The sequence below is a fragment of the Physella acuta genome, unplaced genomic scaffold (assembly GCF_028476545.2).
Source record: "Physella acuta isolate Inbredline_101_S28 unplaced genomic scaffold, ASM2847654v3 ptg000017l, whole genome shotgun sequence".
In the NCBI taxonomy this organism is placed as follows: Eukaryota; Metazoa; Mollusca; class Gastropoda; family Physidae; genus Physella; species Physella acuta.
The window spans coordinates 1,092,121-1,118,660 of NW_026731537.1; the positions used below are offsets into that span (position 1 = coordinate 1,092,121).

General features: G+C 35.9%; 2 protein-coding genes across 2 annotated transcripts; one reads left to right on the forward strand and one right to left on the reverse strand.

The window, feature by feature from the left end:
- Positions 1-968: 968 nt before the first annotated feature.
- On the reverse strand, positions 969-8,551 carry LOC131937495 (cathepsin O). Its single transcript, XM_059294981.1, has 9 exons — positions 8,246-8,551; positions 5,519-5,624; positions 5,223-5,343; positions 4,867-4,923; positions 4,083-4,239; positions 3,664-3,773; positions 2,927-3,093; positions 1,775-1,867; positions 969-1,561 (listed from the first exon to the last, which is right to left on the reverse strand). Exons 1-9 carry the CDS (start codon positions 8,504-8,506, stop codon positions 1,518-1,520), a joined length of 1,116 nt encoding a protein of 371 aa, XP_059150964.1. The 5' UTR covers positions 8,507-8,551; the 3' UTR covers positions 969-1,517.
- Positions 8,552-9,850: 1,299 nt separating this feature from the next.
- Positions 9,851-23,134, forward strand: LOC131937446 (proton-coupled amino acid transporter 2). The gene is made up of 11 exons (XM_059294896.1): positions 9,851-9,940; positions 11,230-11,565; positions 11,980-12,070; positions 15,091-15,179; positions 15,322-15,414; positions 15,597-15,681; positions 15,792-15,939; positions 16,216-16,346; positions 17,717-17,895; positions 18,108-18,280; positions 19,769-23,134. The coding sequence occupies exons 2-11, from the start codon at positions 11,279-11,281 to the stop codon at positions 20,023-20,025; spliced, it is 1,533 nt and encodes a 510-aa protein (XP_059150879.1). The 5' UTR covers positions 9,851-9,940; positions 11,230-11,278; the 3' UTR covers positions 20,026-23,134.
- The last annotated feature ends 3,406 nt before the right edge of the window (positions 23,135-26,540 follow it).

Below are 26,540 nucleotides of genomic sequence, written 5' to 3' on the forward strand. Positions count from 1 at the left end.
TTAATAAATAGTTGACAGTGAAACGTCGTGGCCCCACCCCTGAGGATTACAGCTTGACTTGAAGAGATGTGGCCCCGCCCCTGATAATTATGCTGTGTCCACGCCCCTGATGATTACCGCTGGACTAGCCTGAATGATTGTTGTTTGAACTGCCGCTAAACAAACGACGAGCTAGGCCCCAGGCTGGACATTATTCTTACGGGGGGGGGGGGGGGGGGAAGGGTACGGCTAAAAAACAAGAGGGTACAAAAATTGTCCCTCCCCCCACCTTTTTTGGAGTTTGACGTCATTTATGGAACACCACATTTAAAAAATGATAAGATTAGTTCAAAACTTTTGGTACACAACACCGTCAGCCTGTGATATCTTGTTCCAGGTAAATGGTGGTTGTTGGTATCTGTGGGGTGGGGAGTGGGGGGGGGGGGGTAGGCTTCTGAAGTAATTCATCAGTTTCTCCAGGTAAATGGTGGCTGTTAGTATTTGTGGGGGTGGGGGGTAGGCTCCTGAAGTAATTCATCACTTTCTCCAGGTAAATGGTGGCTGTTAGTATTTGTGGGGGTGGGGGGTGTAGGCTCCTGAAGTTATCCATCAGATTCTCCAGGTGGCTGTTAGTATTTGTGGGGGTGGGAGTGGGGTGTAAGCTCCTGAAGTAATTCATCAGTTTCCTCTGTGTGACCTGCCACTCTGTCAGGTGCTAATTGCTTTCCACCCGGCCTTGTTTATTTAATAAAATCAACTGTCCAATTAGCCTCATTTTGACAAGAGTATAGCTTTTTTCTTTTAGTTTAGCCTCCATTGTGTACCTGTACCGTGCCAGTAATACTGGTAGAGCCTTTTTATTTTCTTAAAAAATATCTAGTTTTACACTAGTTGAGTTGATATTTAATTAATTCATTGCTATTAAAAACTAATGTACATTAACTTTTCACTCAGGTGAAACTAGATTAAAACACATTCAAATGGCTTGGTAAACCAGAATAGGAAACACATTTTAATAATATTGAGCAAACATAAAAATCAATTTTACAAAAGCCAAGGCTATGATATTTACAAATCAGCAGTAAGTAACATCAGTTAAAACTACATCTTCATTATTCTGCAGTCATTTTGTAGCACCACTGTCTTGTCAGTCATTTTGTAGCACCACTGTCTTATCAGTCATTTTGTAGCATCACTGTCTTGTCAGTCATTTTGTAGTGGGACTGTCTTATCAGTCATCCAAAATTATAAAATTCAGCATCACTTTTACATTGGAGAATTTAATGCATTGTTTATACATATAAAGATATCAAAATCATTTTCTTTAATCACATAACTATATGCATCCCACTTTTACATTTTTATGAAACATTTACCTTGGATAAGTATATCACCCCTTTCTTGTTCCCCAGTATCAAGCACACCTCATATCACACCCCCATATAACAGACACACCCCATATCAACCCCCCAGTATCAGACCACACCCCTATCCTACACCCCCCTAGTATCAGACCCACCCCAATATCCCACAGCTCCTCAAGAAGTCTTTACATCAAGACTAGAAACTTCACTGGCCAGACCTAAAAAAGAATGATGTCATCATAAGTTTTGTAGCATAAAAAAGTTGATGGCAACAATCATATCACCATCAGTTTTACAGCATTAAAAATTGATGACAACAATATCACTACCAGTTTCATAACGTTAAAAAATTTTAAAATTGATAAAACAATGATGTCACTACCAGTTTCATAACATTAAAAAAATTAATGAATACATTGATATTGTCTTACCACACACATTCCCACCATATTTAACATAAACGTAGCCTTTATCACCAAAGTTAGAGCCCCATGAGTTTCGAATGATGTAGTAAGGGACATCACCTACAATATCATGTTCAAACATTTTTAGAATAATCTAGTAAGGACATCACCTACAATATCATGTTCAAACATTTTTAGAATAATGTAGTAAGAAACATCGCCTACAATATCATGTTCAAACATTTTTAGAATAATGTAGTAAGAAACATCACCTACAATATCATGTTCAAACATTTTTAGAATAATGTAGTAAGGACATCACCTACAATATAATGTTCAAACATTTTTAGAATAATGTAGTAAGGACATCACCTACAATATAATGTTCAAACATTTTAAGAATAATCCAGTATGGAACATCAACTACAATATAATGTTCAAACATTTTTAGAATAATGTAGTAAGGGACATCACCTACAATATTATGTTCAAATATTTTTACCATTAGGTAGTATGCTACATTCTATACAGAAGGCATTTGTGAATTATTACAAACACTGAACTTGTCATTTTACCATTTTCTCTAAGATTTGAGTGAGAATTATTATTAATGCAGTTTACACATTCTTCTATTTGATGTATCAAGGTTAATCACAAGATTTAAAACATGACATAGGCTAATGTTAACTAACAGTATTATTATGAAAGTTGAACTGGATAATTCTTGCAACATTTAGCTGTAAAAGTAAACTCATGATCAGAGGATGAGATGGTGAATTGGATCTAACGTCCTTTCACAAAGTGTAGACTACCTTCAGAAACCCCAATGTGCCACCCACCTGTTAAATCATACCCAACAATCTGGACTGCGTGGTTGATGTTCTGTGAACACCGATGTGACACCCACCTGTTAAATCATACCCAACAATCTGGACTGCGTGGTTGATATTCTGTGAACACCGATGTGACACCCACCTGTTAAATCATACCCAACAATCTGGACTGCATGGTTGATGTTCTGTGAACACCGATGTGACACCCACCTGTTAAATCATACCCAACAATCTGGACTGCATGGTTGATATTCTGTGAACACCAATGTGCCACCCACCTGTTAAATCATACCCAACAATCTGGACTGCATGGTTGATGTTCTGTGAACACCGATGTGATACCCACCTGTTAAATCATACCCAACAATCTGGACTGCGTGGTTGATATTCTGTGAACAATGAAACTGGATGATCCCCCCGATGTAGTTGTGCCATGTTGTTGCGTCTACAGACACAGCCACTGGTCCATGATTCGCAAGGAGGTCAAGGATTTTCGTTTCTTGGTTGACATAGCTACACAATAATTTTTTTTTAATCAGATCATTTTTAAAACAAAATAACTTTAAGAACAAAACCACTAAGACAGAGGACAAAGAGAGGACAAAACCACTAAGACAGAACAAAACCACTCAGACAGAGGACAAAGAGAGGACAAAACCACTAAGACAGGACAAAACCACTAAGACAGAGGACAAAGACAGGACAAAACCACTCAGACAGCGAACAAAACCACTAAGACAGAACAAAACCACTCAGACAGAGGACAAAACCAATCAGACAGGACAAAACCACTCAGAGGACAAAACCACAAGACAGAGGACAAAGACAGGACAAAACCACTCAGACAGCGAACAAAACCACTAAGACAGAACAAAACCACTCAGACAGAGGACAAAACCAATCAGACAGGACAAAACCACTCAGAGGACAAAACCACTCAGAGGACAAAGACAGGACAAAACCACTCAGACAGAGGACAAAACCACTCAGACAGGACAAAACCACTCAGACAGGACAAAACCACTCAGACAAAACCACCAGCAACTAAAACACTGAACAATGAGATGAGGGAACACTTCCTACTGGTAAGATGAACACGACTTGAGGTGGACACGTTTAGCAGATGGCTCAAGTTGTTTGCAGGTTTCTGTTTTGTCTTTCAAAGGGTAGTCCTCTTCATAGGCCACTCCATTCTAAATGTGAGGAGAATGTAATGCTCTATACAACTTGTGCAGAGAAAGTAATGCCCTATACAACTTGTGCAGAGAAAGTAATGCCCTATACAACTTGTGTAGAGAAAGTAATGCCCTATACAACTTGAGCAGAGAATGTAATGCCCTATACAACATTATGTAGATATAGCTATAACTACTCCCTTTTAAATTTAAGGAAAATATCATGCCGTACATAACATTTTGTAGGAAAAGATGCAATCAGATATGTATAAAAATTAATGTTTTTATCTTGACTATCATGTGTAACAGTAAAGTTTGTGAAGTTACATTGTAAGCCCAGATACAAGCGCTAGTAATGTCCCCCCCAGAGCATCCTTGGTTGGTGAAATCACAGTCTATAAGCTCCTGTACACTTAGGTGGGGAGGCATGGATCTGTTCTGTATGGCAAACATACTTTCAATGGTCTCTACTGTACTGAAAGCCCTGAGAAATTGAAACAAAATTAAATTTGAATAAGAAATTTAAAAAACCCATTGGATATATTATCCTATGCTGCAACTGCAGTCATCAAATTCTAACCCAAAAGCAGATGACAAGTGTGGCTTATTTGGACATTATCTGTATTACATTAGATTGTAAGGATGATCTGAGCACTGAAATATCTCGCTATCTCATACTAAAAACTAGTGGGGTTATAAACATTACTACCACTTTAAGAGTTGGATCATTTCTTTTGCTTGTTCACTGAGGAAAACATTGTATGGTTCAGTAGAATAGTACTGACAAATAAATAGACAGAAGAGTGAAGATGAAAGAATGGTGGTAATATACAAATAAAGATGGTGGGTTAATCAGTGGGTTTATGAGTGGCATCTTAAACAAGAATCACAGTAAAAGAGATATCAAAGAATTTCTATTCCAAAATAAAAAAGTTTAAACCTTTTACAAATTTAGAAGTAGATGCAAAAACAATTTTTTCCATTCTAAATTGTATTTCAAAAATAAAAAACAAAAGTGTTACCAATGATTGAAGGTCTATTGTATTACAAAAAAAGTAACTGACAGACATTTACAAAACGACTTGTCCGACCATAACACACAAACACTGACCAGCAAGCTCCGCACGTCTCCTGGTCCAGTACAGGGTTGACAACATGTTTGTCCCTCCTGTAAAACAACGCTATAAATATTTTTGCTCAGCTTTTGTTGATTTATGAAATATTGGTCAAAATAAGTTTTTTTTGTTAAGCTTTTAAAGTAAAGATATTTGTGCACTCATTAACATATTATTGTTAAAATAAATCTATGTATGCACATGGTCTAATATGTGTGTCTTTAAAAAGAATGTTTAATAATAAGATATTGTACATAAGTTGCTAAATTTAAAAAAAAAACTTAGTACTATAAGTTTCCAATATTACAGTAGGCTTGCACATTCATTTTAATTAATTTTTTCTATGACTTACCAATCCACCTTTGAGGGTAAATTCAATTTTTGGTGGCTTTCATTGTGATGAAAAGATAACGACGTGGTATTTTGCCACGCTTTCTGATGCTTGTTTTGCTTCAATCCTGATAGGTACATTTCTTTAAATATTTGAAAATTAAGACTGATTAGATTACATATTGGTATGCATTTATTTATAGCTGCTGCAAGTTTTATTTCAAAGAAGTGAGATATTACAAACAATATAGGGCCTAAATTTAAATATGTGATTTTTAAACATATAAGAGATTCATATAAAATAAAGAAGATATTAACTTGTAAACTCTTCTGGAGTTAAGTCAGAAAACTTGTTGACACCATAGACTAGATAACTGTCATTCATATATGCTTTGTTGAGTTGAATAGCTCTTGCAACATTCTCCTAAAATTAATAAACAATAATGAATAATTAAATATTATTTTTACAACTAACCCTTCTGCTTTATCATGTGCTCATGGGGTAAATTACATAGGCTAAGTTTCAAACTATAAAACAACATCACAAGATAATATTTATTATTAGTATAAGGTATACTTAGGAAATTAGGGTCTATTATTATTGAAATTAAAATAATTATAATTAATTTAATAGTGGCATGACATAGTCCTACAGCCGATGATGATAGACTACATCAACTCCCTGACCTTAAGTTTAACTATTATTAATAACTAGGCTTAGGCCCTAATAGTAATAATATATTATTTATTATTAGGTGGGCCTATAGGCCTATATGTTATATAATTATAACCAAGGCCTAAACAAATAAACGTTTTACTATAGTTCAAGTACCGTCACAACATATTTAGTTAAGTACTACAATACGAGTAGGCCCAAATTCATTGTATTAATAATAACTAATAAATCTATCGAAGTGACTACTCGGAAGAAGATTTTTCTCCCCAACGTCTCCACTTAGTCGGCAAAAGATAGCTCTGCGCATGCGCAGTGACCTATGGCTAAGGTTAGGGCTAGAATGAGGGTTAGGGGTAGGATTAGGGTTGGGGTTAGGGTTAGTGATAGGATTAGGGCTAGGGTTAGGGATAGGATTAGAGCTAGGGTTAGGAATAGGATTAGGGATAGGGTTAGGGATAGGAATAGGGTTGGTGTTATGGTTCTGCGGTTGTAAACACACGCATGCGCATTACCATCAAAAACATCGCCGCGAAGGCAAGTCATAGTTTCTCTCCATTGCGCATGCCTATCGCATGCGTATCTTATTCCGGCTAGCATCAGCCTAAATCTATATATAATATATATAATTCTCTTCTTGGAGACCCTAGAAAACACCAAGCTGCAAGTGCGCCTAGCAGTCCACTCTCTTCCTCTCTCGGCATAGCATATCGCTACCACCCCCATCCCCACATGTGACATGGTATGTTGAGCTGTGGTTCACGCTAAATGTTTACAATCGTAGAGCCGGGTTTAGTGACGGCTATTAGGGGCAGATAATTTAGTTTGAAACGATTTTAAACTTAGGGGAGGTAACTAAGAGGAAGCTGTTTTCACAAGGGGGGTAGGGGGAAAAGAGGGTTTTAGTGTTTTAAAGCAAACGAGCTGACCCGCTGCGTATCATACGCCGCTATTTAGTTGTTTTTTTTTCTACTTTTCAGTAATTTATAATTTGTGAACTCGACAGTACCAATGCTGCCATTGAAAATATTTGCTTAAAAACACTAGCCCCCCCCCCCCCCCCCCCCTACGTGAAAGCAGCCTCCTCTTAGTTACCTCCTCTAAGTTTAAAATCGTTTCAAACTAAATTATCTGCCCCTAATAGCCGTCACCAAACCCGTCTCTATGATTGTAAAATGTAAACAGAGTGAACACCGCTCACAGATCATGTGGGGGTGGGGTGGGGGTGGTAGTGATAGCAAAGATACAGACCTTCATGAATAGATGCCTTAGACAGATACTGAAACTGAGATGGCAGGACAAAGTGCCGAACTTGGAGCTATGGAGGAAAGCTAGGCAGGAGCCTATAGGTGTGCAAATAAGAAGGAAGAAGTGGCGCTGGGTGGGTCACACACTGCAAAGGGCTCACACAAATGTTACACGCCAAGCGCTTGAGTGGAACCCCCAGGGAAAGCGGAAGAGAGGGCGCCCAAGACAGACCTGGAGGCGGAGTCTTCTTGAAGAACTGAAGCCAATAGGGATGTCTTGGGAGATGTCAAAATTAATAGCCGAGGATAGGAAGAAATGGAAGGAAATGGTGGAGGCCCTATGCTCCATAAGGAGCAAAGAGGACTAAGTCAAGACTAGCCCCCCCCCCCCCCCCCTACGTGAAAGCAGCCTCCTCTTAGTTGCCTCCTCTAAGTTTAAAATCATTTCAAACTAAATTATCTGCCCCTAATAGCCGTCACCAAACCCGTCTCTATGATTGTAAAATGTAAACAGAGTGAACACAGCTCACAGATCATGTGGGGGTGGGGTGGGGGTGGTAGTGATAGTGATAGAGAGGAAGAGAGGGGACTGCAAAGGCGCGCTTGCAGCTTGTTTTCTAACTGATCCCAGAAGAGAATTATATATAACGAGCCGGCCCGCGGCATAACATACGCCGCTATTTAGTTGTTTCTAATTTTCAATAATTCATAATTTGTGAATTCGACAGTACCAACGCTGACACTGAAAATATTTCTTTAAAACACTATAAGTAGCTCGTTAAGGACCATAACCCCCCCCCCCTTCCTTCCCTCCCCCCCTCCTCCCCCCCCCCTACGTTTAAAATCGTTGGCTCTGCTTGTAAACATTTAGAGTGAACACAGCTCACTAAAACCATGTAGGGGTGGGGAGGTAGGGAGAGCGTTTGCAGCTTGTTTTCTAACGGCTCGAAGAAGAGAATTATATATATAATATATATATAGATATATATAGATATTTTCAGTGGCAGCATTGGTACTGTCGAATTCACACATTATGAATTACTGACTGAAAAGTAGAAAAAACAACAACTAAAATAGCGGCGTATGATACGTCGCGGGTCGGCTCGTATTAAATAATAATTTTACCTTGAAAGTTTCAAAACGAAAGATTAATTCCGAAGAATTCTTTGGGTTTAAAAAATAAGTCTTGTTGTGTGAGATGGCAAAATTGATAAATTGTTTGTATAACACATCTTCGGAGAATGCGTACGATTCTATACTCAAGCATGATACAGAAATTGCCAGCATCAGTAGTAGAACCATTGTCGTTTTTAATGTGGAAAATTGTTTTGGTTGGTAAAACCGAAAGTAGGAAGTATCGACCACCATTTTGAACGACAAGATCATGTGACTAGAAAACAGCGGGTAAGTAAATAAGCGAAACACTACACAACCCGGGCTTTTTTTTTTTCTGCTCGTTATTTTGGGTTAAAATTATTCAAGCTTCCATTTACAGTTGCTCTGGTAGATTGAAATAGAAGTATGTTGATAATAAAATAAAATAAATATTTTTAAGTTGTAGGTTATAGACTAGTAGTTAAAGCGAATCCCCCCTCCCCACTTAATTAGTTTAAAAGCTTGTCCGTGAGTTGACTTGTCCCACCCTATTCACATCAACACCGAATCACGTCAGTCGACAAGGCCTTACCTTTTGTTTAACGTCCAGAGTTTCTTTCAGACAACGTTTCATGGAAACATTCATCTCAATCTTGCTCAAGCATAAGCATATCTTTGTGAAATCCAACACGGCTGTTGTCTGGATTTAAGCTCTCACGCTAATTAAGGTCGTTAAGTCCAAAGGAAAAACATTTATTTGGAATTTTCGACGCAAGAATAAAAAATAAACAGTACCATTTATTTAGTTCCAGAAGTAATTTGTGACATTAAAATTACAAGAAATATACCTAATGGAAGACATTGATGAGAGTATGCCTACATATAGGCCTACTTTGACATGACTAAGTTAATGTGTTGATATTATGTTGTTGTTTCTTTTTTATTTCAATAAAGGCAATTAAGAAATTATGTTCTGTTTTGTACTATTTAATTTGATCAAGAAGATTATTCCAAAATGTTTTTGTTGGGTAACTGGAAACGACGGATTCAGCTTTTACGAATATTACAATTATTTAGCGCAATTTCCATACTGGGATTGCGATTATTTTTAAATGCAGGAATGCTTTTGGTAGTAGATCTATAAGGATAAGGTGATTCAGCAACGTTTTTGGTTTTTTTTTGGGTATTTTTTTGTATTGTTAAGATCGGATTTTTTATTTTTGGTGATTATGTAATAATTATTATGCACATGGCGTAACTGCCAACATAGTTACGCCGATGTGGACACATTAATAACAACTCCTTTGTCTAGAGAAGTATGCCAAGTAAACCTAATTACAAATTAAGTTTTCCACTAGGAAATTGCGCAGGCAAATATAACATTTTAACTGCTGAGTTATAGAACTAAAAATGCGAGATTAGGCCTATAAATTAAAGATTATTTATACTAGATTCAATGTTATTTTTTGGTTTAGGCTACGAACTTATGATACAATATAATTAATTAACTAGCTGCGCGATATTTAAAATTAATCATGTCATAGATATATTGTTACATAAGTGTCGCACTCATGATTGATTAGCGCTTTTTTTGTAAGCATTCGTCTTTTAGCGATTACTTTAGGATTCCCAAGTCATGTGACCATTTTATTTTTAATAGTATTTCTAGATAGAGTCTAGAGATCTATATATTTTCATTAGGCGTAGCTGTGTAACTCAGATTCAGTAAGTGAGAATATATATTATATACTGTTCTAAGTTCTAGTCTTAGACTAGATCTATAAGATCGACATGTTTTTGTTTTTATTTTAATCTTTACGAGAGATTCAGTTTTGGTAATTTTCTACTTCTAGATCTTCTTAAAATAAATGTCTTAATCATTAATCTTAAATCTTATCATCGGTAATCTATCGTTTTAGGTACGTAAAATCGCCCGCGACTAGTAATGTGAAAAACAGGTGACTCCTTAAATTTTAATAATTATATAACATTTTGAAGAGGATTTATGTTTTGAAAAATACAAAATTGTTTCCTTGTTTCATTTATGTAGCCTACCTGTTTTTAATAAAATTGTTTAAAAATAGGTACATTTAAAAACGAATTTCCCTTCGTGCGCAAAAGAAAAAAAAGACTGACAAAAATGAATTCCCCTTCATGCTCCAAAAAAGACACAAATAATAACCTGCGGGAATTCCTGTTCCCGAATAAAGATGTCTTTTGTTACTTCAGCTGTCTTTGATTAAAAATAATTAGAAGAAAACAGTATGTTCTGTGTAAAGTCATGTAAATTTTTTTTCCCAACACCAAAACAAAGTTATAAAAAGTACATTTTTTTCCTCCCGATGCAATGTTTTTTTTTATAAAGGGAAGTAATTGTGTTTTCCTAATTTATCAAAGGATAAAAGGAGTGCTAAAGAACTAAATGTAAATAATTATAGTTTTTGTGAAAGTGATACATTTTTAAACATTTTGTTTGATGCACATGCGAACAATTATTACCATAAGTTTGAAAAATGAAAATTGTTTTACAACACCTTTAATATTAATTTTTTAAATGATGAATTTAGACGATGAGCACTTTAGACTTTGGAATCCTCGGTTTGCCCGTCCGCTGTCCGCCACATACAGAATTGAACTATATATATTATATTATATATGCCTAGCCTTAATCTACTTTCTAATATTCTTTGACTATTATTAGCCTTATAGGTACCCTATTAAAATATTAAACTTATTAGGCCTAAGTTCCCTAAATGGTAAATAGCCTGTAAAAAAAAGGGTCCCATCTGCAGACTCCTGTCATTTGGGTTCTAGTGGTTATACTACTCATGATGATAACATTGAACATGGTTTGATAAAATGACTGTTGAGGTGGATCTAACCAATGACAACAATTAGTCTGGTTTGATAAAATGGCTGTTGAGGTGGATCTAAATCTAACCAAATTAAATCACACCCCACTCTGATTGTTAATTATTTTTGTTGTAGTTGTATTTATTTAATTTTAATTCCAGGCTGAAATTGAAGAAATAAATGGATGCGTAAAGGAAGAAAATAATAAAAATGGCCGAGGCAAAAGAAACAACACATTTGCTGTCACAAAGCCCACCCCATGAGCTGGAAAGTCATAGAAAGAGCTCATCAGCGGACAGTAGAGATGACCACACCCCTACAACACTGTCAAGGTCATCTAAAGATAGCCCCATCAATGCATCCGATCAAGACTGCATAACAGTGGTCCCTGAAGGGGGGATTGTTGAGGATGCTGAGGAGGGTTTCAACAGCTACCAAAAGACAAAAAATGACAACTTTTTAATCTCAGACAGGTCTATGGTTGAAAGCACTACCAGGTACTTGGACATCTAGCCTTAAACTAGTCATTTTTCTAGTGTAATGATCTGAGTAACAGCACTTATTTTACTGTGTTGGTTGAATTTAATTTTTCCACCACCTTTTGACATAGATTTCTTTGACACTGTTGTGTACAGATAGTCTACTTGTTTCACTCAGGCTCACAGTGGACCAGATTTGATACGAAATACCTAATTAGACTACAATCATGTTTTTGCTATAATACAAACATATCTAACTGAATCTATGAGCAAAAATAGTTAATCTTTTAAACCAGTTTGCTTAGAATACATTTCCTTTTTTTTAAAGAAAAAATATAGAGAAAATTGTAACACCAGAAAAATGTGTAGAAATTTTATAAAACAAGTTTTTATGTACTGAATGCCCCACTGTATTCTTATTGTTTGTTTTAGCAATATGCAGACATTGATGCATCTTTTGAAGGGTAATATTGGAACTGGTATTTTAGCCTTACCCATGGCTATCAAGCATGCTGGGTTATGGGTGAGTGATTTCACTTATCATTTCTATAAATAAACCAACTGGTTTAGTGAGTGTCTTGCCACATTTAAAAAGTCAGAAATTTAAAAAAAAAGCCTGTTTGGGGTAGTAATTCATTTTACATCATTTGAGAAATAACTTGAGATCAATGTGCTGAGGAAAATTTTATTTCAGTTTTCTTGTGACAGTTTGTTTGTGTTGAATAATAACTTTCTTGACAGACAGATTGTTAACTGTGTTGTGGCTGATGTATTTTGTTGTGGAGGTGTATACATTTGTCAAACTACCATTAGATGTATGTGTACACTTGTCCAAGTACCACTAGACATGTGGATACACTTGTCAAAGTACCATTACACATGAATGCTTGTCAGTATCCGTACACTTGTACACTTGTCAAAGTACCAGTTCTTGTGTATACTTATCAAAGTACTAAAACAAAATTTGATAAGTGACCAATAAAATGTTGATGACTGATAAAACCTTACTAAGTGTTGTCACTGTGGTCTGTCTTGTGTATTTTTCCCAAGTAAAAATCTGAAATTTGTAAAGTACTGTGTTAATAAACACCTAATAACTACATCTTCAGTATGGATATGTTCAAACACCTCAGGCCACACAACAGTCTGTCAGTGTTAGATATTGAAAACTTGGGATTTGTAAAACATGGTGGTTTTGTTTTCTATCCAGAGAATCTGTTGCTTAACTTAAAACATTTTGAACTTGTTCCCCATCTTCAGTGACTGCAAATATCTACTCACACGTTGTCCTTACATTGTTTATTTTGACTGCCTTACATCTATTACAAATTTTAAAATTGAAACCATCTTCTCTTTATTTTTTTTCATTTCTAAAAGTGGTTGCTTGGTTATAAAGAAGATTGTGAAATATTAGTTGTTTAGATTTCATAGGTGAAATAAACCAATCAGACCCAGGGAAACTATTCAACAGTTGGAATGAAGTCACCTAGACTTCAACTATGAGTTATGAAACTATAGTGTTCAGTGCAGGGATACTGGTATTATGATTAGATATCACATCAGTCACTACGAATTTGGAATGTCATGTGTTAGGAATGTGTAATGTGGGCTCAGATAACCCACAATCTGTGACCTTGATATTAACACACCTCTGACTAATGAACTATCAATAGTTTCCAGGTCGGAAACACTTTTATTTTATCATCAAAGTTCACTGAAATTTTTATCCCAATTAATGATGTCATTTTTCTCTTCCACTTTGCTTTGTCCTTGCATGACAGATGTCATAGTGACCAAATGACAGATGTCATAGTGACCAAATGACAGATGTCATAGTGAACACATCATGGATTTCATAGTGACCACATGACATGTTATAGTGACAGATGTCATAATGACCCTATGTTATGTTATAGTGACCCCATGACAGATGTCATAATGACCACATGACAGATGTCATAGTGACCCCTTGACTTGTTATAGTGACCACATGACTAGGTACTTGTGGTCTTAATTTGTTACACATGTCATTGTGTTTGTTAACATTTCTTTCCACAACTTATCTATTTTTTAAAACTATCAATCCCTGTTCTTAGGTGGTAGGAAAATAACTCCATGTTTATTAGAGCTGGACATCATTAGTCAAGTCTCTCTGGCAAGTCACTCTTGTGTCAGCTGCTTGCATTACAAGTGAGCAAAGGGAGTTACCTCTGTACACTAAGGCCCTGTAGATATTTTAAAATGTCGAACCTACCAGATGTTTCTATCCACTCAGCCTAGCTAAGCTGGTGGCCAAGTGTAATAGCGACACACCTGTTCACTGATGACTAGTTTTTATCAATTCACCATCTCTTTGTACTGGGCTTTGTCATCTATTTTTATTCATCAGTTTTAACTGAAACACTAAAAGATGATTCCCTTTAAAAAAGTAACGAAGCCAAATGTAGCCACAACATATTAGTTGGCTGGTTCACTTACTTGACCTTTACCCTTTGATCTCTATAAACTTTCCTCAACACCTCCTTTCCTCTTCATCAGCATCATAAAGGTGTTCATTTTATACATTCTTATGTACAGAGTATATAGGAAGTATTGTAATCGTGCTAAATAATTAACAAATATTTTGACAGTTTTCACTGTTTTATACCTGCCTACTTAAATGTATACGTAATATAAAGATTTTGACCTCTAAATTGAGATTTTGACTAATTTGGACGTTTTACAATCTTCCAGAGCAGAAAAACTTAGTTTTGCAACCCTGTCCATCTGTGTGTGAGTGTGTGTATATATAAACACGATACCTTGAGTACCGTTTCACTTTGGTTGATCCAAGTTCATGCATAATTGTTATAATTTTATATTATAGTTTTCTATCAACTTTTGAGCAATTTCCAGTTACCGGAAGTGGTATTTAATCCATGTATGGTTTTTCAAAAGAGTTCTCTCAACTTTTGAACAATTTATGCTAAACTGAAGTAGTAATTTACTCTATTCTGTGGGAAAATGATAACTTGAGTTCTGTTTTGGCTAGGTAGATGAAATTTCAAATATAAGTGTAAGATCTTTTACTTGGATAATTTTCAATTTTTTTGTGACCTCTGATAACTGGGTTAGGTTAGGTGGACAAACTTTCATACAGAGGTAGATCTATAAGATCTTATGTTTTTTATTCTCTCAAAATATGTCACTTCTACCTGACCGATTTGTTTCAAACTTAAAGGTCAAAAATCGATGACAATGCACATTGACATAAAATGTGACTTAATTAGATGGTTAATTCATTTTAAAAAATTAATGTCTCCTTTATAAAGTACTAATCTTCTGCTCTATATTTTGCACACATTATTTGTATTCATTTTGGTGTGAAATTATTTTCTCTATTCGATTCTATTCTATTTAAAAAAACTTAAAAGTGCCATCCCCATTGTTGTGTAATACATAAGAGAAAGTTTAGGGGAGATCACTCCCACTTTATTTATCCTTAGATTTCACTTAGCAGCTGTTGCACATTTGTTGTCATTATCCTCCTAATTTTTTTTTCAGACAGGATTCTTTGGTTTGTTGTGTATTAGTTTAATAGCAGTCCACTGTATGCACATGCTAGTCAACTGCAGTCACATCTTATGTAAGAGGTAGGGATATTTTTAAATTAGGTTTGAATACAATATTTACCATTATTAAGTCACACGTTTACCTTTTAATAAGTTACAAAGAAACCTAACTTGATCTAACTTTTGTAAACAAACTCTAACCCGTATCTTTGCCTTTGTATAGAACTAGCAGCCTAGCATTAGACTACGCTGATGTCATTGAAGTTGCACTGAAAACAGGACCGCAGAAATTTCGCAAGTTTGCCAAGGCAGCCAGGTAATAATGTATTTCACTCTCTATCATCAAATGATTAAACTTTGTGTGACAAAGGTTATATAATTTTCTTTTACTGTCACTTCTAAGAAAAGAAAACTGTAATGTAAAAAATAATTTTTGTCCAAAAAAACCCCAGATTATTGTTGGGAAAATATTCATGTTATTTTTCCTCTTCCATCTAGGAATACTGTGAATGGGTTTCTCATATTCACACAATTTGGTTTCTGCTGTGTGTATATTGTATTTGTTGCTGCAAATATAAAAGAAGTATGTTCATGCTTTTCTACTTTATTGTGGTGATACTATTTAAAATTTTCAGTAGAAATGTGTTGTATGAAACATTGTTTAAATTTGATTTATCTGTTTTTTGTCGCCAGGTGATTGTAGCTTTTGACAAAGATTTCAGTGTGAGTGACCAGCTCCTTCAACTGGCTGTGACTGCCCTAATGATCCCTTATGTTTGTGTTCGCAATCTCCAACTTTTAGCTCCATTTTCTGCATTTGCTAATGTTCTGACAGTCATAGGTCAGTAGACCTTTTGTTTGCTAATGTTCTGACAGTCATAGGTCAGTAGACCTTTTATTTGATAATGTTCTGACGGTCATAGGTCAGTAGACCTTTTGTTTGCTAATGTTCTGACAGTCATAGGTCAGTAGGCCTTTTGTTTGAGCGCATAATAGTTTACTCACTTAAAGTAGTGTTATTTACAATACATTTCTAAAAAAATTATTTAAAGAATCATGACTTAAAGTTATATTTTATTGCTATTAAAAGTATTTTTATTAAAACTATTCTGCTCAGGTTTAATCATCACATTCCAGTACATTGTCCAAGATCTGCCCAATGTATCAGATCTCCCAAGTTTTAGCAACATCCACGAGCTGCCATTGTTCTTTGGTACAGCTGTCTTTGCTATTGAAGGCATCAGTTTAGTAAGTCTTTCTTTATGTGGACATAAAAATATATTGTTTCATCAGCTGACTAGTTTTATGTGTGAACCTTATCAACAGATTGTTTCAACCAGTGGTCAAAACATTATTTACGAGCCGACCCGCGGCGTATCATACGCCACTATTTAGTTGTTTTAATTTCTACTTTTCAGTAATTCATAATTTGTGAATTCGATAGTACCAATGCTGCCACTGAAAATATTTGCTTTAAAACACTATCAGTAGCTCGTTAAGGACGATATACTCTTCCCCCCCCCCCCCCCCCCCCCCCCGTGAAAAAAAAAATTCTCTTAGTTACATCCCCTAAGTTTAAAATCGTTTCAAACTACATTATCTGCCCCTAATAGCCGTCACTAAACCCGGCTCTACGATTGTAAACATTTAGCGTGAACCACAGTTCACCAGACCATGTAGGGGTGGGGGTGGTAGGGAGCGCGCTTACAGCTTGGTGTTTTCTATGGTCTCCAAGAAGAGAATTATATATTTAGATAAAAAATGAAAATGTTATTGTTTGAATAATTAATAGTTAATTATTTGAAGCACAATGTATAGAATAATTTCATTGGTTTAGCTTTAAATGAAAAGATAAGTTTCATAAAACCTTTACAGACCTATGCGTCCACAGTACCTCTAAATTTTTGTGTGTGTGGTACAGTCTGGCGGGCCTGAGGTCGCTCAACTAAACATAGTACATTTATATAAGCCTAGTAGCGGAAGTCTAGTTGGTAACAAGATTTAGAAGATACCGGTGTAAGCGGGAAATAATAAGTTTTATTTACGTTGTTTTCTGGTTGTTCTATTACTTGTGGTTCATTTTCTATGATTTTCCTAAAGTTGAGAATTTTTTTGTCAAAATTATGGGCAATACAATTAGTGAAATTAAATCTAATTAAAATACGTCTGCCGTTGAATCAGGCTTTATTTATAATGTAACTATTGGAGAAAAAAAAGTAGCTTCAGTGACTACTTACATTTTTTTTTTGCATTTTAAACAATTTTTTTTATAGAAATAATATTAGAAGTAGTTTTTTATTTGGTATTCTGAGGGCTTAGTATTATTTTTATTGATTATTAGTAAACTGTTATGCTATTTAACCTTAAACATAATAAACGTAGACTAATTTTGTGTAGAATGCTTTTCACTTTATATATTTTACGTAAGTGGTTAATTTAGAAAAACTTTTACTAAGTGGTTGAAAAAAATGTACTGTCTTTTGCACCAGCTGTAGGGGAAGTGAAATAAATTTGATGCCCCTCCGAATAAAGGGTCAAATTTAAAAACATGAAAGAATAATAAAGAAATAAGGACCAGCAACTGTTTTCTATGTTCTGTCCATTGTTTTATTTTCCAGGTTCTGCCCCTTGAGAACAAGATGAAACATCCTGGTGACTTTGGGGGCTGGGTGGGTGTGTTAAACCTGGGCATGGTCACCACAGTCTGCCTGTATGCTGCTGTTGGTTTCTATGGTTACCTACATTTCGGAGATGCCATAGAGGCCAGCATAACGCTCAGTCTCCCAAAGACGTCATGGTAAGTTTGGTTGTTTGGGAGGGGAAACACTGGGTCTTGGCATTTTCTAATTCTTAAATAATTATAATTACCCTCATGAGTGGAACTATTCAGTTTTAAAAAGTTGATCTGTACTAACTCTAAACCCACTGGGTTTTGTTCACTAAAATTTAAAATGTTCCCTTAAGTCGCTGTATTTGTTTTGTTAACTAAAATGACAATGTTCCCTCCAGGCTGTACCTGTCTGTGAAGCTCATGTTTGCTGTGGCTATTTTTATCTCCTACAATGTCCAGTTTTATGTTCCCATCAAAATCTTGTGGCCAAAGATCAAATCCTGGATTAGGCCTGAATTTTTTCGCAAGAAGGGAGAGTACTTCTTCAGGATCTTTATGGTCCTAGTTACATGTAAGTATCCAAGTCCCTTAACTCTTCCATTGTCCTAGTTACATGTGAATAACCAAGTCCCTTAACCCTTCCATTGTCCTAGTTACATGTAAGTATCCAAGTCCCTTAACCCTTCCATTGTCCTAGTTACATGTAAGTATCCAAGTCCCTTAACTCTTCCATTGTCCTAGTTACATGTGAATAACCAAGTCCCTTAACCCTTCCATTGTCCTAGTTACATGTGAATAACTAAGTCCCTTAACTCTTCCATTGTCCTAGTTACATGTGAATAACCAAGTCCCTTAACCCTTCCATTGTCCTAGTTACATGTAAGTATCCAAGTCCCTTAACCCTTCCATTGTCCTAGTTACATGTGAATAACTAAGTCCCTTAACTCTTCCATTGTCCTAGTTACATGTGAATAACCAAGTCCCTTAACCCTTCCATTGTCCTAGTTACATGTAAGTATCCAAGTCCCTTAACTCTTCCATTGTCCTAGTTACATGTGAATAACCAAGTCCCTTAACTCTTCCATTGTCCTAGTTACATGTGAATAACCAAGTCCCTTAACTCTTCCATTGTCCTAGTTACATGTGAATAACCAAGTCCCTTAACCCTTCCATTGTCCTAGTTGTATGTGAATAACCAAGTCCCTTAACTCTTCCATTGTCCTAGTTGTATGTGAATAACCAAGTGCCTTAACTCACACAGCAGCTAATGGCCATCAGGCTAAGTTTTTAGTGTCAGATCAATATTAGCCACAAGCTTTTAGGTAGCTGAGGGTTAAATAGGGTACGTTTGATTTGTAGGCAGTGGAGGGTTAAACAGGGTACGTTTGATTTGTAGGCAGTGGAGGGTTAAACAGGGTATATTTGGTTTGATCTGCATATCATGAAGCTGTGAACTATTGGAGCAGATAAAGTAGAGCTTGTGTTTTACTTTGACCATGGCCAATGAAAGAACTGTTTAATCAACACTGACTGGCCATTAACTGTCTTAAGACGAATAAACTCTGGGACATTCTTCCCTGGGAGTGAACTCTGGGACATTCTGAAGATTTGTCCACTTAAGAAACTCAGCTTTGAAATTTTAAAAATAGTTTTCTATTTTTTGACAATCAGAATCAATCTATGTGTTAAAAATAAATATATGGGCCATTAAAATTAATTTACATTAACAAAAAAAATATTGACCATTCAGATAAATCTAGCTGTGTAAAATAGCCACAACTATAACTACTTGAAGCTGTCAAGATGATATCTCTGTATAACTTACCGTTTAAATCTCTGTATAACTTACCGTTTAAATCTCTGTATAACTTACCGTTTAAATCTCTGTATAACTTGCTGTTTAAATCTCTGTATAACTTGCTGTTTAAATCTTTGTATAACTTACCGTTTAATTCTCTGTATAACTTGCTGTTTAAATCTCTGTATAACTTACCATTTAAATCTCTGTATAACTTACCGTTTAAATCTTTGTATAACTTGGTGTTTAAATCTCCCGCAGATGGTTTTGCTGCGGCCATCCCAAAGCTTGACCTCCTCATCTCCCTGATTGGAGCGTTTCTGAGCACATCTCTGGCGCTGATCCTGCCTGCTCTCATTGAAGTGATCACTTTGTCCGCGGACAGCGAGCAGCTGCCCTGGTACATCGTGGTTAAAAATATCTGCATTGGCTTGTTTGGTGTGCTGGGCTGCATCACAGGAACCTACTCTTCCATCAATGATATCATCATTTCATTTAGCAATAGTACATCCAGCTAGCTGTCCTGACCAACTTATTCTAAAAGGTATTTTAAAAGTCAAATATACTAAGAATTTAAAATCCCACAGCTCTTAATAATTTTATTAATAAATACTGAATCTTTCTATATTTTTTTTTTTCACTTTTAGAAAATGTTTAAAAAATTGACTCTAAAAACCCTGTTGTATCTGTTGAATTAAATTTTAGACTTAAGCTGCTGGTTTTAGTTGACTGATTAAATAACAGATGTTAAATAACAACTTACCACTGGAAGTAAGTTGGTACAAATCTGTATTTACTACCGTTTAAATGTTTAGTTGGCCGACATGTTAAAACAGTTACAAAATTGTTATAACTCTGGGGTTGGCTTTTTCTAATGTACATTTGATATCACCTGTACAGTCGCTTCCCTGTGGGCTGTGAATGTTGGGACTGGAATTACTGGCCTGACTCACAGAATGGAACAAATTCCCATGATTTCCTGCTCAATGTTTTCTACCTTTTATGTTGTACATCACAAGTCATCACTTTTGACAAGTGATGTTTTTGACAAGTGATGTTTTTGACAAGTGATGTTTTTGACAAGTGATGTTTTTGACAAGTGATGTTTTTGACAAGTGATGTTTTTGACAAGTGATGTTTTTGACAAGTGATGTTTTTGACAAGTGATGTTTTTGACAAGTGATGTTTTTGACAAGTGATGTTTTTGACAAGTGATGTTTTTGACAAGTGATGTTTTTGACAAGTGATGTTTGAAGTGTAAATGGAAAATGAATGTTAACTTATTTACATATGACATTTAAAATGTCAATTGGATTTCTACACTTAAAGAATTGAGATTGTTTTTTAACACATTTTCTTGTACATAGCTCTCCTACTGCAGGCATGTGTATGTATGCTTCGTGTGTATGCTTCATGTGTATGCCTCATGTGCATTAAATAGAACCATGTACGTGTGTGTGCTGTCCAATGCCTCTTGTATGTAACAGATGTGAGGGTCCACTTTATTCCTGCTACCTGTTGGGCTCACTTGATCTTTTGAATCTTTTTTTGTACATATGTATGTCATGTAGGATTTTGGCTATTTATCCATATAATAAATGTGTGATTGTGGTATTATATCAAGAGAAACATGTGATGTATAATAGTGGCAGTTAATCCACACGAATGACTGGATGTTAATCCATGTGACCTAATGCTCCAGACAATGGCAGAGTTCATGTTGCCATCTATTACAATGTGTACAGAGTATTTGAACCTATTTGCATCTATTACAATGTGTACTGAGTATTTGAACCTATTTGTGCCTTTTTTGATTGTGTCAACTTCAGTTTTCAGAAGTTGACAAGTTTACAATGTTGTCATACCTATACCTCCCCCCATCCTTTTGATGTTGAATCCTGTCTTTCACCAGTCCTATGTCAGGACCAATGTCTGATCTTTATGTGCCAATCTTGTTTCACTTGCTGTTGGGCATTAACTATCAATTTGTTTTCCTGAAAACTTTGTCTTAAAACACTTGATGTACAGGTAGTTTTTAGTTTACCTGGGTTCCAGTGAGGTAGATTAACAAGAACATTAGCCTGGGAGTGTTCCCAGCCCAACTGCAAGCAGGCTATGACAATGTAACTTGCTGGTCCCATCATGAACTGCTACCCTGGAGTCTACATCCAGTACATTTACTTTTCCTATTGAGTCCATTCATTGTTTTTTGTTTAGCGTAATGTAGTTATACTTAACTTGCTTTTTAAAACTCCAACCAATACAAAATAAAATTACAATTTAAAAAAAAAAGTTAAATCCTACCTTCACAGGGAAATAACTGTTGCCTCACATGAAGGCTGCCTGTGTTTTCTTACAATTTATTCAATTTGGTGGCTGTACAGTGTAATTTAGTCATGCATGGATTAATTAATTCATTAGTCTAGTAATTAATTCATAAAAGTTTCTGTAAATTAGCTGTTAATCTCATTTGGTTAATGTTCTTTATGATAATATTTTGACTTTTTGATTGGTTAAATTTAATTTCTCATTGACTTGTGATAAAACAAAATTTCTCATTTCTCTGTTCTTGATTCTCGAATGACATTCCGTGGGGTAGATTGGCTTAATGAGTTAACATTATTTTAAGAAAGCAGCATCTGGTTGTCTTAGTTTAGTTAAATTTAAATCCTTTTTAGATGTGGTATTAACATGAAGATTAAAACTAGTATATATATTGTAAAGAGCTTAGTATTAACTTCTGATTTAAATTTAATGTGAGATTTTTTTGGTGTACATTCTATATGGCTGTAAATAGGGTGTGAAATGTAAATGAGCTAGTTATAAAGTTTTAAACTGCTTGGCTTTGAAGGTGTAATAGATGCTAGATTTGCTTGATTATGTGATGTGTACACTATTCAACAGATTTTGTTTTAGTTTTATAACGTTTTATATGCTGACTTTGAAAGTTATAACATTTGTTTTATAACTTTTTATAAGCTGATTTTGAAAGTTATAACATTTGTTGTATAACTTTGATTTGAGTCACACTACATTTACCCATAAGTGCAGCTATAGTAAAATTTAGAGGGGGGGGGGGGGGTGGTACAAAAGTTATAATTTGGACTGTGTAGTGAAATTTTTATCTGGTGAGGTACATTAAAAAAAGATGGTTTTAAAGGTGGTGTGGGCAGTAAAAATTGTTTAGATCTGTAGAGGACAGTTTGAGTGATGTTACTCTTGTGATTTCATCTTTATAATGTAATCAAATAGCTAGTAAGAATATATATTTAAATATGTGCTTTTTATTTTGTTATTTTACTCATTCTGTATCAAATGAGAAAAATGTTCCAGCAAAGCTTCCGGTGTCCTATAAAAGTGATTTACATGTGTGTTTTGGTGTATGAAGATGGCAAATTTAAAATCTGGAATGAATGGCTTATTTAAGAGGTACTTGATGCACCGTTCTTGTCAAATAATATGTCTTTAAACAAAAATAAAGTCGCTAATTTTTAAAGTTTGAAGTAATTGTTTTGATCTTTTGATTGAGTATATATTAACCATTAGCATATTGAACAGCTACAGTTTGGGGCATTAATTGAAACCCAATTAAACAATTGGTTATTAAAAATGTATTCTAAACATATATAGAGACCAACAATATTTTAGTTTTAAATAAAAACGTTTATTCTGGCGTGTTATTTTGAAGTTTTTTTTTAAATATTTTTTCCTTGATAAATTCCACAGAGAAAGAGAGATAATTCGTATTGGCTTTGATTTAGCAAGTTTTAAGAGTAGTCGGTCCTGACCACGACTTCTCAATAGAAAACATTCCAGTTAAATGTGATGTAAAGCTTGAAGAAGCTGTGATTGCAGAGGCGTAGCTAGGGAGGGCGGCCGCCCCGGGCGCCGACCCTAGGGGGGGGGGGCGCCAAAAGGGGTAGAAAAAAATTAAAAGCTCATTTTAAGCTGCAATTTTGAATTATAATCAAAGTAAAGAAATTTAACGGCTTAAAGCCTTTGCATACTGATTTAACTGTTTTCTACCTTGGTTGTGTAACTGTAAAACGTATATCTTTAAGAAACAGTGACCGGAAAAACCGCTTTCCAGCTTTACTAGATGGGGAGGGGGGGGGCGCTTTTTCGAAGACTTAAATCTGAAAAATTCACACCGGATTAAGGAATAAACCGATATCACCCAGAAAAGAAACCCATTGAACTAAAGCGTATTTTACGATTGTGTAACATAAAAAAAGAGTTAGCAGACTGTCGGAGCGGGTGGATGGGAAGCGACACTCTTTGCCAAAATTTTAAGAGAGAAGAAAATTAGTATATTGTACTGATTATTACTTTGTTCAACCTAACTGATAATTCAAAATTGCAATATTGGCCTACTATTATCGAAATTGTTCTAAAGACACGACCAAAAGTACACCAAATAAGGCTTGCACCTTCTACAAAATACACTCTAAAGCAGTGGTTCTTAACTTTTTGGAGTACCGAACCCAACCATTTTCATATGCGCAATCACCGAACCCTCCTTAATAGTTGTATTGTCCACAATGACAAAATCCGATCGTGAATCATATGAGTCGGGTGTGTGTCTTCACCTCCGCGGAAGCCCTGAGACTGAATTACCGAACCTCTCGGATTCGATGGAGCCCACTATTCTAAGCTCTTTTGATTTTCTACTTTTTATTCGTTTCGGCATCTTAAGGGGAATTTAATTGGCGTCCAGTGAAGTTTTAGGGAACGACAATCAGCGTAATTGTTAATTTTTTTCCAGACTGTCGCACACACAAACACACACGCATATATACATATATATATATATATATATATATATATATATATATATATATATATATATATATATATACATATATATATATATATATATATATATACATATATATATACATATATATATATATATATATATACATATATATATATATATATATACATATATATATACATATATATATGTATATATATATATATATATATATATATATATATATATATATATATATATATATATATGGGGGCGCCAAACTTAAAGTTCGCCCCGGGCGCCAGGAGGAGGTCGCTACGCCTCTGTGTGATTGCTGTTGGCTTTGGTAGAGACGTGACTTAAATCTACTAGTTTAATTGATGGAATTAATTACAAAAGAATTTCTGATACAATGTGCTCTCAAATGTATAAACAATAACCAGAATTCCAAATTAACATCTTAAAATATTTTTAAAATGATGATTTAAACAAAAATATATAGATAAAAAGTGAAATAAAAATGGAATAGCAAAAACATTTGCTTTTATTTGACGACGCTAGTTTTCAATAGAAGTGAGTTATGGGACAATTGAAAAAATAAACAATGCTAATTGCTATTAATTTAATGAAAATGTGACCTCGTACTCATCTAAATATGAGTCAAGAATGAGAAGAAATATGACCTGACTCTTGATGGGACGGTAAGGCTTAGCTTTTTTTTTTAGAGCGGCAAGGGACACAATCCAGGGGTGTGGCAGGGGACACAATCCAGGGGTGTGGCAGGGGACACAATCCAGGGGTGTGGCAGGGGACACAATCCAAGTGTGTGGCAGGGGACACAATCCAGGGGTGTGGCAGGGGACACATTCCAGGGGTGTGGCAGGGGACACATTCCAGGTGTGGCAGAGGACACAATCCAGGTGTGGCAGGGGACACAATCCAGGTGTGGCAGGGGACACAATCCAGGGGTGTGGCAGGGGACACAATCCAGGGGTGTGGCAGGGGACACAATCCAAGTGTGTGGCAGGGGACACAATCCAGGGGTGTGGCAGGGGACACAATCCAGGGGTGTGGCAGGGGACACAATCCAGGTGTAGCAGGGGACACAATCCAGGTGTGGCAGGGGACACAATCCAGGTGTAGCAGGGGACACAATCCAGGTGTAGCAGGGGACACAATCCAGGTGTGGCAGGGGACACAATCCAGGTGTGGCAGGGGACACAATCCAGGGGTGTGGCAGGGGACACAATCCAGGTGTGGCAGGGGACACAATCCAGGTGTGGCAGGGGCACAATCCAGGGGTGTGGCAGGGGACACAATCCAGGGGTGTGGCAGGGGACACAATCCAGGGGTGTGGCAGGGGACACAATCCAGGGGTGTGGCAGGGGACACAATCCAGGTGTGGCAGGGGACACAATCCAGGGGTGTGGCAGGGGACACAATTCAGGGGTGTGGCAGGGGACACAATCCAGTAGTTTGTACATATGAGACCTATTCTTTTAATCTGTAGATATGACTAGTGAGCTTAACGTGAGTTTTTAGGGTTTAACGATCGTACCTGCAACAGATCTGATTATCTGATTATCATTTCCTTGTACTTACACTAACCATACTAACAGCGCTGAGGCAATGATCTGGTGTGATGTAGCAGTTGTCTAAAGTCTAACAATGACAACTAAAACTGCAATATTGTCGATAGAGATGTGTTTTTCTTGTTTTAAAGGAAATCATTCATTTCCTTCAAGGAAAAATTTCCACCCAAAAATAAAATAAAATAAAATGCGTTGTAGTTTGTTCGGACAAAGGCTATGGAAGCAAAGCCAAAAGGAAAAGCAGGCTGAAATCGGAGTCAATGGCCTCAATAGCGCTTAACACGTTGACACGTCAATCCACGACATACTATATATTTTAATTATTAGTGTATGAGCTGCTCAGTTAAAACACGACGTCTCTGCTGCCTCTCAGCCCCCCCCCCTTCACAAAGTCCTACACCAACTTGTGGTGAGGGCAAATACAAATTTACGACACGGCACAAAGAGGTTATCATGACATTTTTATCCGGCACTCCAATAACCGCAGAACAAAATCTATTTCTGTATCCAATGAAATATCCAACACAAAAAAAAAAAAAAAAAAGAAAAAGAAAAAAGTAAAAGAAGAAAGATAATAAGCTCCAGCTGAAGAGAACAAGGAACCTGCCACTTTGCATATTGTTTTCATCGTCTCGGCTTCCTGAAAAAAAATCTTGCATTAATGTAAAGTGCAGAGGATAAATGA